Source organism: Micromesistius poutassou, assembly GCF_964030765.1.
Source record: "Micromesistius poutassou genome assembly, chromosome: 23".
Taxonomy (NCBI): domain Eukaryota; kingdom Metazoa; phylum Chordata; class Actinopteri; order Gadiformes; family Gadidae; genus Micromesistius; species Micromesistius poutassou.
In genome coordinates this window covers 9,991,157-10,003,734 of record NC_140293.1, presented here as the reverse complement: position 1 = coordinate 10,003,734, position 12,578 = coordinate 9,991,157, and the positions used below count along the sequence as shown (strand labels likewise).

General features: G+C 48.8%; 1 protein-coding gene across 4 annotated transcripts in view; it reads left to right on the top strand.

The window, feature by feature from the left end:
* Nucleotides 1-12,578, top strand: part of dctn1a (dynactin 1a) — a 31,523-nt gene that overhangs the window by 1,835 nt on the left and 17,110 nt on the right. For 2 of the 4 annotated variants that reach the window (XM_084487605.1, XM_084487606.1), the window contains exons 2-13: nt 40-105; nt 317-511; nt 2,603-2,684; nt 3,269-3,300; nt 4,242-4,262; nt 6,122-6,286; nt 6,756-6,779; nt 8,144-8,341; nt 8,569-8,773; nt 9,250-9,328; nt 9,938-10,097; nt 10,483-10,587. In XM_084487605.1, the coding sequence (XP_084343731.1) occupies nt 64-105; nt 317-511; nt 2,603-2,684; nt 3,269-3,300; nt 4,242-4,262; nt 6,122-6,286; nt 6,756-6,779; nt 8,144-8,341; nt 8,569-8,773; nt 9,250-9,328; nt 9,938-10,097; nt 10,483-10,587 (1,308 nt within the window). In that variant the 5' untranslated portion in view covers nt 40-63. The remainder of the gene's footprint in view (nt 1-39; nt 106-316; nt 512-2,602; nt 2,685-3,268; nt 3,301-4,241; nt 4,263-6,121; nt 6,287-6,755; nt 6,780-8,143; nt 8,342-8,568; nt 8,774-9,249; nt 9,329-9,937; nt 10,098-10,482; nt 10,588-12,578) is intronic. The other 2 variants (XM_084487607.1, XM_084487608.1) reach the window with 2 other exon arrangements.

Here is a 12,578-nt window from a genome sequence, read left to right as displayed (position 1 = left end):
CCCTTCATACCTGTTGATCGTCCCTTCATCGTCCTCCAGCTGAGCAGCCCGTTGATCAGCAGAATGAGCAGTGGAGGAGGGATAGAGAGTGGGAGGCCCGCCAAGGTATGGGCCTCGAGGTGCTATGTATAAATTCTCTGCAGTGTACAACATGGGTGTGGGGAACATGTGACCTATGTTGCAAAAATACCTGGAACAGTTCTTGGTGATGAATACTTAGTTCAACAACCCAAACTTACACCCGCATCAGAGCTCCCATTAGCTCATGTGCCTTAGCTTAGCTGAGACCACTCTGCTCTCTCTGTTTCTGTTCAAGGTCGGCTCCGTGGTGGAGGTCATCGGGAAGGGCCAGCGTGGCACCGTAGCCTACGTGGGCGCCACCCTCTTCGCCTCGGGGAAATGGGTGGGCGTCATCCTGGACGAGGCCAAGGGCAAGAACGATGGCACTGTGCAGGGCAAACGCTACTTCACCTGCGAGGAGAACCACGGGATCTTTGTCAGACAGTCCCAGGTAATGGAAACGTATGAGTTGCTCTGCACCTGTGGGCGTCTTCCACTAGCAAGTGGTCCTCACTGCAGAGCCAAATGCGTGGACCTTGATGTCCGGCTCCACCTCTTTGGACCTAGTCCAGCGAATTGTGTTTGACGCTAGCCAATCAACCCGGTTAGGGTTATGGTAAGGTTTACAGGGTACGGTTATGGTTAGGTTTAGTTGAGTATTGAACACTATGAGATAAAAAAAACAAAATGTATTGGGCTGATGTTCTAGGAAGGAGGGCCACGTGTTAAACTCAACTGCCATACTTTGTTGGTACCGTCGTTGTGTATGAGCGGCGTTGTATGCGCCACACACCGTGGAGTTATACTGAGAAGCTTAAGCATCACTCGTAAGCAGAGATAAACCATAAATTAAACAGTGCTCATACGGAGCTCCACACATCCTTACACACTGTAGCGTTATGCTATAGGTGAGCCTAACCCTCTCCCGGACGTCACAGTCCACCACCGCCCAGACAGAGCTCACTCTTCAGGGCTATAGATAGAAGCTACTTGAGCTTGTGCTACCAATTAGTAATGAGTGAGTTGGGCTGGACCCTGAGCCAAGTGGTGGACCTAGAGGTGGCGCTGAAGTCAAACTCCACCCATTGGCTCTGCAGTGAGCAGCCTCTCACACTTAGTGACCCAAGTGAAGTGAAAAATATACCAACCTAGCGCTACTCAGGTGGTGTTCAAAAGAATCACACATCTCAATATAATTGTACGTAGTTTGAAATGTGTCAATATTTTGCCACAATAGGCAGATTATAAAGTGCTATGCTCTAAACAATAGCCATAACAAACATGAAATATAAACCAAGTAAGTCCTTTCATATCTCCAAATTCACTGTTCTATTCGGTTCACGTCACACATCTTATAATCAAGACATTTCCAAACCTCTAAGCATGGCTAAAGTCTTCCAACAGTTAATACCACTACAGTCCGTCACCAGGTAGCATCGCTAAAGTCTTACAGTTACCAGGGTCTAAATTAGGCAGAGTTGGTACCCAGGTGCGTTTCAGGTGGAGAGTCATTTTTATTGGCTCATTCAGGGAGCAGATTTTATTGTATCTAAGGCTGCCCGTTCAGCCTTAGATACAACATAACAGCAAAGGTCGGCTTTGCGTTAATACACTCTTAATGACCTGGCCACTGAACACCCTCGCTGAGACTCCTGTCCTGCATCCTGGCTCTGATCCTCTCTATCGCCACACCCTTCGTCTGTCATCTCATCAGTAACATGGATTTTAGTTTTCAAATGACTTGACTGCCATCTGATGTGTGCACCCATCAGAGTGTGTCTGTTTCCCCTGCCCTCAGGATTCTCCTCCTCACAAACTCGCTTTCTAAGAAATCTATGATTCTACGAGCCATAACTGCAAAGCTCAAAACATTTTGTGGTGGAGGGAGTTTAAAGGACTGTATATGTTGGGTTTTGTAGTCGAAGCTGGAGTTTGCGTTAAACGGCGGGCTGCCGACAACTTCTGCTCCGAAATATAGCCCATCACCAAACAAAGCCGATACTACCCAATACTTCCCAGCACAAACACACGATACCTAGGTATTAGAACAGCACACACAAACACACAATACCTGGGTATTAGAACAGAACACACAAACACACAATACCTGGGTATTAGAACAGCACACACAAACACACAATACCTGGGAATTAGAACTAGGGCTGAACAATTTGGGGAAATAACGAATTGTGATATATATTTTTTCAACCAATATTGCGATTGCGATTAAGTATGCGATTTTTCTTTTTAAAGTTCTATATATATTCTGTATTATAACACATATAGCTGTATTATAACTGTATTATAACATTTGCACATCGCGTTCTATTACACCGTGACGTGGGTTTGAATTGGATTAATCCTTGAGCCCTAATTGGAACAGCACTCACATGGTGGCATCACTGCAGTGCTCACCGGCTAGCGTCGCTGCTCTACCACATCGTTCATATGCCTGAACGCCGCTGCCTGTGCTGTGATTCTCTGCCTGTCGGGGTTTCCACACGGTGTCAGTGTTGTTGAAGTTGTGTCTGGTGTTCCTCAGATCCAGCTGGTGGAGGACGGCTCAGCCGCCACGTCCCCAGAGACGCCAGACTCTGTCACCTCCAAAATCCCCCGGCAGAGAGGTGAGGCCCAGCGACACCGCTCCTTTAGTGTGACACCCACTGCCATCGCTGTTCATTATGTCAGCACACGTTGCATATTGTCCAAACATGTTTCTGCAGCATGTGTATACCCCGCCGTTCAAAAAGGTTTGGGTCACTTAGAACTGTCTTTTATTTTTTAAAGCACTGTTTTCTTCAATGAAGATAACATTAAATTAATCCGAAATACAGTCTACATTGTTAATGTGGTAAATTACTATTCTAGCTGGAATATGTGTACAGAGGCCACTTTCCAGCAACCATCACTCCTGTGTTCTAAAGGTACATTGTTTAGCTAATCGTTTTAAATTAAGCTCATTGATGATTAGAAAACCCTTGTGCAATTATGTTAGCACAGCTGAAAACTTGTCTGGGTGACCCCGAACTTTTGAACGGTAGTGTATATATACTAGTCATACAAAAATGATGCCTAATCTAATTGACATCTACATTGTCAAGCACTTTCTAACAAGACATAAGTGGTTGGTATGTACAAACTTGATATCACCGAATCAAATTCTTCTTTGCTCTTTCTCTCTCTCTCTCCATCCCCCTCTCTCTATCAGATATCCCTGAGACTCCGAGAGCAACCAAACAGGTAAGATAATGTGCACATTCAAATGCACATTCAAATGCACAACATTTGAATGTGCGTCTCAAGGCAGTCCACACAGGCTGAGCATCAGTACATGGTTTCCACGGTTCCTTAAAAAGTCTAAAATCAAATGAAGCTACTTGTTTCTGTTAACGTGTATTTAATCTATAATGGGTAAAGGCCACTTCAACCAGGTCTGGCTCGAGAACAGCACTGCGCCTTGTGCAAGAATACGCTAAAATCAGGAACTTTGGGTATAAATGCATTAGAGTCGCATGGGAAGTCAGAAAAACATCAAACCGCTGTAACAAGCCACCGGCAAACGCTTGCCATCACACAATATTGTTCAGTATTCACATCGGGAGCTAAGCTTTCTGGTTCACGATCACGTGCATGTGGCAGGTATATATTTAACCAGATGAAGCGTTATGGAGTTCACATCGGCATATTCGTATACTACATTAAAGGCACCTTTATCATGTGATTATATTAATTATTTGTCTTCTTACTTAAATACACGATACAAAAGTATAATGTTCATTTATTTACTTTGCAAGTAATTCTGGGACTAGGAGTTTCCTTCATATTCTTTGTACTTTCTTAGCCGGTATGGAGGTGAAATTGGTCTTAAATTGCATTCATAATTGTCTTTTAAAAAGGTCGTAAAGCCTTAAATTGAAATTGTTGAAACCTGCAGTAACTCTTTGTGAATTATTAACATGCATACATAACATAACATACTCTTGGTAGCAGGGGAGATCTCCCCTGAATTTCCACATGAATGCGAGGGCCTCAAGGCTTCTACCGTTGGAACCCGCGGCTTCAATCAACTACGAACCCCTATGTTCCATGTCCCATCAGGACTGGGGCGATTGACCTTTGTGTGTTTTCACTGTGTGTGTCTTTTCATATGTACTTCTCCCCCCCAACGACACATTCTCCAGACCCCCGTGAGCAACAAGAAGGTAGCCATTTTGAAATCCACCCTATTATTTCACCTCTACTTATGATCACCTCACCGTGGTTGTTCACCCCTCGTCGTCATCTCCTTCAGGTTTCAGCTTCATACGCTTGGTCGCCGCGCGGTCTCTCCTCACAGGGCCACTCGCTCGCTCCTTCTTCTCTGTTATCATCTGGATGCACGTCGGGTCCGTCTGATTTGCCGGGGCTCTTCCCTGGTGCCGTCAGCTAAAGAGCACAGGGAACATACTAGCAAGCTCCCTGTGTTGTAAATATGAATTATTATTGCAGATGTCAAGGACTATGCAGTGCCAACCAAGATAAGAAAACTAAATCTAAAGTATTAAATGAACAAATGATCATAATGTGGATTTGTTTTTTATTTGTGTTAGTGTGTAACTCCAGTAGTAACTCGAGAGCTTCACTCCCATCCCCGTCGGTCAATAGAAAGAGTCCCAGCAAACCACAGAGACCCCTCGCTTCAACATTTTGTTATCTTTTCTTTCGACAGACACCTGGCATGCTTGACATCAACAGAATATAAATCTCATCATTTCTATCACGGGGACGTTTGTGTATTGTTACATTTCAAATGTCATCCAGTGAAACATTGGTTCTGCCTTTTGGTTTGTGAAGTCACCATCCGCTCCACCTATGGTTCACCTGCACACGGCTGCACACACGTCATCGGTTCGGGTGGAGGAAAACATTCAGTGGTCACTCGTGTGGAACCTTCTTAAAGCTGCGCTCTGTGGATACAGACTAACACGCAGAATGTCATCTCTGTGCTGCTAACCTCTTCCCTTGCTTCTCCTCTCCTGTGATTCTGTGTGTGTGTGTGTGTGTGTGTTTCTCCGGCCTCTCGTTCCTCCCTCTTCCCCCCCCCCCCCTCCTCCCCAGCCTGCTCCCCGTCGCTCTGCAAAGGTGAGGCTGCCCCGGAGGTCACAACGGGGCTGACGCTCCGTAGTCCTACCTCTATATACGCTCCATGTCTTATGTTCTCCATGGGGGGGAGACGGTGGGCCGGGTCCAACAGTTGGTGGTTCACCGAGGGTACACGCCGGCCAACAGGTCAGGGTTGGTTAGGTATATGATCAGTGAGCCTGCTGCAGACGGTCGTCAGCTTGGACACTTGGATAGACCTGAATGGGTCATGGAAGATATTGTCGGTGAATCCAAAGTTGAATACTAATCGGATAAGTTATTTCTTTTATATGTTAGCATCATTATCATTTACAACCACACATGTTTGCATTAGCATTAGTAACGGACTGCATTGTGTGTGTGTGTGTGTGTGTGTGTGTGTGTGTGTGTGTGTGTGTGTGTGCGTGTGCGTGTGTGTGTGTGTGGGGGGGGTCACCAGTGGACCACGCCAGGTCGTCTGGTGTCAGCCACCTCCCTCCCCTCCCTGTCGGTCCGTTCCCTGGGCCGCGCCCCCACCACCCCCCTGGTAGGACCCAGCTACAGATAGGGCTTCACCTCCCCCCCCCCCCCGTCAGGCTCGGGAAGGGGGGGTGTTATGCGGTGTGATGAGGTCCACGGTGGTGGGGAGACCCCTGTACTCAATGGGTCCTTAAGGGTTTCACAGGTTCTTTAACGGTGGGCTATTTCTGGTGGAGGAACGTCACCAGGTTATCTTCTAGAAACACTATTTTGCAGCTGCGGCATGAGGGGATCTTCACTGAGGACTTCACACCTCTCACACTCGGGGTTCACTCTGGTTCTGAGGAGAGGATGGCTTCTTGGGTCACATGGTTTCACCGTTCTCTGTTATCACTTGGCTTTTATTTCTCTCTGTCTTCACTGCACTCATTTTCTTTTTTTTATCCTTTTATCCTTTCTCTCTCTCTCTCTCTCTTTCCAGGCCCCTCGCTCGACCTTCTCTTCCTCCTCCTCCCTCCTCAGTGATGTCAGCGAGGCAGGCCTCTCCTCCTCCCAGGGGGCCCTGGCGGCCCCGGTCATCCCCCAGCCCAGTGGGTCACCCTCGGCAACAGCCACGCTGGCCCCCGCCCCTTCCGGCCCAAGCAAGGTGGGTCCCCTTCAGCTCTCCTGGAGAGAGGTCCGGTTCAGCGATGTTCTATTGGTCAACGCTGAACATTATTCAGGTGTCCAGGAGGTGAAGAGAGAGAACAGGGCGTGGCTGGAGCCACACGCTTGTGCATCGATTTGATCAATTTATTTTTTGTGTATTCATTGTCACACTGTCAAAGGCTAGGAGTGTATCGCTTTTGAGTTTTAAATATGTACATAAAAGATGGGATGGGGAGGAAGAGGGAAACTAGTAACGCCTCGACCAGAACCTACTCTCTTGTTCATTTAAGATGAGATGTTATTCTTGATTTAATCCCAGATTGGAGTGTGGAGCATCACCCCTAGCTTCTCCAGCACGGCTCAGTTTAGGGAGTCCTGCGGGGTTCAGGGCTCATCATACAGTCACTCACTGACCACTCTGTCACGTGTTCACCTGTGTTGTTGTATTTGTTGTTGACCTGGTCCAGATGGAGCTGGTCGAGCCCAAGCAGGTAGAGTCTTCATCTCACGCCTGCCGGCATGCTGCTAATGTCTGGCATGAGGGGTTCATTAGGAAATGATGGTAGAGAATAATACACTAATTGTTTGGTTACTGCTCACCCCAGGGTGTTGGGTGAACGTCGGCTGGGAAGCCTGGGACCGCGTTGTCTCTTAGCGTTGGTGTTGATGGAATGGGGACGGCCTGTGTGTGTGTGTGTGGGACTGTCGGCTTTCAGGTGTTGCCAACTAACAGACGTTTGAAACGACGCCGTCGGCCTGTTGGGTGGTTTTGGGGCTGGTCGATATCCAATGGACGCATTGTGTTCCTTCTCATAATTCTTCATGAATAATGAATGATATCATTAATTATGAATGCAAAGCAATTGATACATTCTTCTTTCCAAAACCTCCACGAGGTCCAAGAGGGTTTGCTCAATTGCTGTGCCGCCTTAAGTTCTCCGCTGTTTGTTTCCTCGTCCTGAACTCCTTTTGCAACATTTCATTAAAACCATCTATCCCTCTATCACCCCTCCATCTCCCCCTCTATCACCCCTCCATCTCCCCCTCTATCACCCCTCCATCTCCCCCTCTATCACCCCTCCATCTCCCCCTCTATCACCCCTCCATCTCCTCCTCTATCACCCCTCCATCTATCCCTCTATCACCCCTCCATCTCCCCCTCTATCACCCCTCCATCTCCCCCTCTATCACCCCTCCCTCCCTCACCCCTCCATCTCCCCCTCTATCACCCCTCCCTCCCTCCCTCACCCCTCCATCTCCCCCTCTATCACCCCTCCATCTCCCCCTCCCTCCCTCCCTCCCTCTTTCCCTCTCGTCCATTCCTCCATTGTCCCATCCCGTCCTCCCCCACTGTCCACTCTCTCTATCATCCCTCTATGGTCCATCCCTCTCTCTATCATCCCTCTATGGTCCATCCCTCTCTGGTCCATCCCTCTATGGTCCATCCCTCTCTCTATGGTCCATCCCTCTATGGTCCATCCCTCTATGGTCCATCCCTCTCTCTATCATCCCTCTATGGTCCATCCCTCTATGGTCCATCCCTCTCTCTATGGTCCATCCCTCTCTCTATGGTCCATCCCTCTTTGGTCCATCCCTCTCTATCATCCCTCTATGGTCCATCCCTCTATGGTCCATCCCTCTCTCTATCATCCCTCTATGGTCCATCCCTCTATGGTCCATTGCTCTATGGTCCATCCCTCTCTCTATCATCCCTCTATGGTCCATCCCTCTATGGTCCATCCCTCTCTCTATCATCCCTCTATGGTTCATCCCTCTCTCTATCATCCCTCTATGGTCCATCCCTCTCTCTATCATCCCTCTATGGTCCATCCCTCTCTGGTCCTCTCCTCCCCAGGAGGAGGACTCCCTGCGGGCGCAGGTGAAGGACCTGGAGGAGAAGCTGGAGACCCTGAAGATGAAGCGGGCGGAGGACAAGGTGAAGGTGAAGGAGCTGGAGAAACACAAGATCCAGCTGGAGCAGCTGCAGGAGTGGAAGAGCAAGATGCAGGAGCAGCAGCTGGACCTCCAGAAGCAGCTCAAGGAGGCCAAGAAGGTACACACACACACACAAACACAAACACACACAAACACAAACACACACACACACACACACACACACACACACACACACACACACACACACACACACACACAGTTAAGTGTATATGATCTACATTCATTTAAAAAGCCCACATTTAGGATGCAGACCGAGGTGAACGAGAGTGACCCCGAAACAAGCGCTCCCCTCACCAGCGTTGTGCCGTTCTCTGCACCAATCAGGAGGCGCGGGAGGCGATGGAGGGCAAGGAGCGCTACATGGAGGAGATGTCGGACACGGCCGACGCCATCGAGATGGCCACGCTGGACAAGGAGATGGCGGAGGAGCGGGCGGAGTCGCTGCAGGTGGAGGTGGACTCCCTGAAGGAGAAGATGGAGGAGCTGTCCATGGACCTGGAGATCCTCAAGCACGAGATTGAGGAGAAAGGTGTGTGTGTGTGTGTGTGTGTGTGTGTGTGTGTGTGTGTGTGTGTGTGTGTGTGTGTGTGTGTGTGTGTGTGTGTGTGTGTGTGTGTGTGTGTGTGTGTGTGTGTGTGTGTGTGTTGTTCAGTGACCGCCTGCGTGTCACGACTCTCGATCTCGTGTTTCCATCACAGCTACGAGCGGTTGTAGCTTGGTTGTAGCTCATAGCTTAAAACAACCTGCACAACCTGAACAACCAGCCTCTCTTTGTTCACTCCCAGAACCCTCCCAGTCAGCTGAGCTGGTATGGGTCACAGAGAGCTGTTGGAGAACACTGTTATTGAGATGTTTGCAGTGTCCAGCCTACTAACTGGGAGGGCCTCAGTCAAACACATTGCAGCTGAGGGAGTGATGCACTGATTTATGACATTGATTTATGTGCGAGGTCCACTCTCTTATGGACTGTCTCTCTCTCTCTGGGTCGCTCTGTCTCTCTCCCAGGCTCAGATGGAGCGGCCTCCAGCTACCACGTCAGACAGCTGGAGGAGCAGAACGGCCGTCTGAAGGAGGCCCTGGTCAGGTCAGTGTCCCCATGACAACCACACGCACCACAGTGTCCCCCTGACAACCACACGCACCACAGTGTCCCCCTGACAACCACACGCACCACAGTGTCCCCCTGACAACCACACGCACCACAGTGTCCCCATGACAACCACACGCACCACAGTGTCCCCCTGACAACCACACGCACCACAGTGTCCCCCTGACAACCACACGCACCACGTCACACAACAACGATACACACCATGCACACAACAACGATGCACACCACGTCACACAACGGTACACAACAACCACACGCACCACGTCACACAACACCCACACATGAGTACGAACCATGTAACACAATAAATGACAAAAACACACGTCATGTAACGTGAACACAAAAGAGAAAAACAACAAGGCATCATGTAACACAATAGAGAAGGACACACTAGAGGAGACCATTGAGATGATGCTGATTGTGTTTAAGAAGGAGCCCATGGGGCTGCTGAGGTAGTGAGGGGAGGGAGGCTTCAGGGAGGAAGGGAGGAAGGAAGGAGGAGTGAAAGGAAGGAAGGAAGAATAGAAAGAAGGAGGGATGGATGACGGTAGGAGGTCCTCATGCGCTCTTCCCCCCCTCCAGGATGCGGGACCTGTCGTCGTCAGAGAAGCAGGAGCACGTGAAGCTGCAGAAGCAGATGGAGAAGAAGAGCGCGGAGCTGGAGACCCTGAGGGCCCAGAGGGAGAAGCTGCAGGCCGAGACCAAGGGGGCCGAGGCCACCATCGACGAGCTCAAGGAGCAGGTAGCTGTCTGAGCCGCTCTGAGCCCCTCTGAGCTGCTCTGAACTGCTCTGAGCTGCTCTGAGCTGCTCTGAACTGCTCTGAACCGCTCTGAACCGCTCTGAACTGCTCTGAGCCGCTCTGAACCGCTCTGAACCGCTGTTAACATCTGACTCTCTCCGCCTTCTCTCTTTCTGTCTCTCTCTCTCTCTCTCCGTCTCTCTGTCTCTCTCTCTCTCATTCTGTCTGTTTCTGTCTCTCTCCATCTCTCTCTGTCTGTGTCTCTCTCTCTCTCTCTCTCTCTCTCTCTCTCTCTCTCTCTCTCTCTCTCTCTCTCTCTCTCTCTCTCTCTCTCTCTCTCTCCTTCCGTCTCTGTCTCTCTGTCTCTGTCTCTCTCTCTCCCCACAGGTGGATGCGGCCCTGGGTGCGGAGGAGATGGTGGAGACCCTGACAGAGAGGAACCTGGATCTGGAGGAGAAAGTGCGGGAGCTGCGGGAGACAGTGGTTGATCTGGTCAGTCTCTATAGTCCCATGTCGGTCTCTATTACCCCTTTCCACCCACGCCGTTCCAGCGCTAGTTCAGAGCCAGTGCCAATCTCAAACCGGTTCTTGGCTTTTCCACATTGTTAATCCTGGCTCCGGGCCAGACAAACAGGTTCCAACTCAGCACCAACGCCATGCTGGTCCAGAAACAAGGACCAGTGACGTTAAGTACCTGGGGCGGCATTATTGTGACGTACCTGTAGCAACATGGAAATGAAAACAAAACAGCAGTGGTCTGTAGAAGAAACTATAATCAAATGTAGTGAAATGACTCTCGGGACACTCGGAGTTCAGGACAAACTGCAAAGGTATGCAGTCTGGCACGATGGAGTCCCACCAGTAGAGAGACTGCGGGTATGTCCAAACAGCATGTGACCTCGGCCATCACACGTAATAAGATCTGCAAAGGTAAAATAATCACGTACCATTTAGTTTGTTTGAATGATCCAAATCAGCTGTCAGTCAGCATATAGCTTGACATAGTCTAGCGATGCTAGACTATCGTTATACCGCTAAAAAAAAGCTCCCTGCAGTGTAAAGAAAGACTAAATTTACGTGCATTTATCATAAGAATGAAAACATAGCTAGTTAGTTACCCTTCTTCTTGAACGTAGTCCGTGCCCGAGGCAATCACGACCAGCAGTCAAGGAACGTTGAATTGAAGAGTGTATGGCAAGCAAGGAGCAGTAGGACTGCAACATTGTCCTCCATTGTCTTTATTATGATTTTTTTTTTTGGCGTCCTGACGCGTTGCTAGGACAACGGGTCGTATTCTCTGAAGCATTGACGTGGCTCTACGCTAGCTCTAATAGGTCTGTGGAAAATCAAGCTGGTTCTTGGGGAGTTGGCGCGTAGAACCAACACTGAAGCAGCACAAGCACCGGCCCAGCAGCGGGTTTGGTAGAAAGGGGGTGCATGCCAGTCTTTAATACTTCAGCAATAGATCACGACCGGCTGTGGAATGTGCTCATTATACCACAGTTAAAGGGGCGTTGGTGTTGGCGACCCCCTTAACTGTGGTATAATGAGAACATTTCACTGACTGAAGTGATCTATTGCTTTTATAAAACAGTTACATAAGTATGGCGAAATAAAAGTCATAGACACCCTCAATTTTGAAAAAAACGAGAGTCTGAAAAGCATTTTTTTAATGAATACAAAAAAGTAGTCCCTCCTGGCTGCCTCCAAAGCGTACGGCGGTTGCTATGCAACACACTGTAGCGTCCTTCAGAGAGAAGGCTAAGAGACGGTAGCTCGGTTCGCCGGCAATTTAGCCTACTATCAAGTTAACTCACCGTGTGCCTATTGCTGTACAACATTTCAACTTACTACATTTCCACCCTCTCCATCAATCAACATATTTGTAGGCTTCAGTGAACTATGCTATTGGTTTTATATATAAATAAACAACAGTTCGAGTTAGGCGCGGAGTGATACTGAACTCTGTAAACTGAACGGGCGTCATAGCTGTGTGTATACGCTCATTAGACAACAGTTAGGAACCAATCAGATCGCTTGATGTAAGCCACCCGTTTTCTAATTTACTTTAATCTTAATTTCTTTATAGCTTTAGCCACGTGTTAAATCCCACGTCTCCAACCACGGAATTGGCAGCAAGGGCCTCACCAGGCCTTTAGTGTCCTCCTGGTCTGGTCTGGTTGTAAAGGGTTGGTGGATAGCTGTAGGGAGGGATAGTTAGTAGTTTAGGTTAGTTTAGGTTGGCTGTAGGGAGGGATAGTTAGTAGTTTAGGTTAGTTTAGGCTGGCTGTAGGGAGGGATAGTTAGTAGTTTAGGTTAGTTTAGGTTGGCTGTAGGGAGGGATAGTTAGTAGTTTAGGTTGGCTGTAGGGAGGGATAGTTAGTAGTTTAGGTTAGTTTAGGTTGGCTGTAGGGAGGGATAGTTAGTAGTTTAGGTTAGTTTAGGTTGGCTGTAGGGAGGGATAGTTAGTAGTTTAGGTTAGT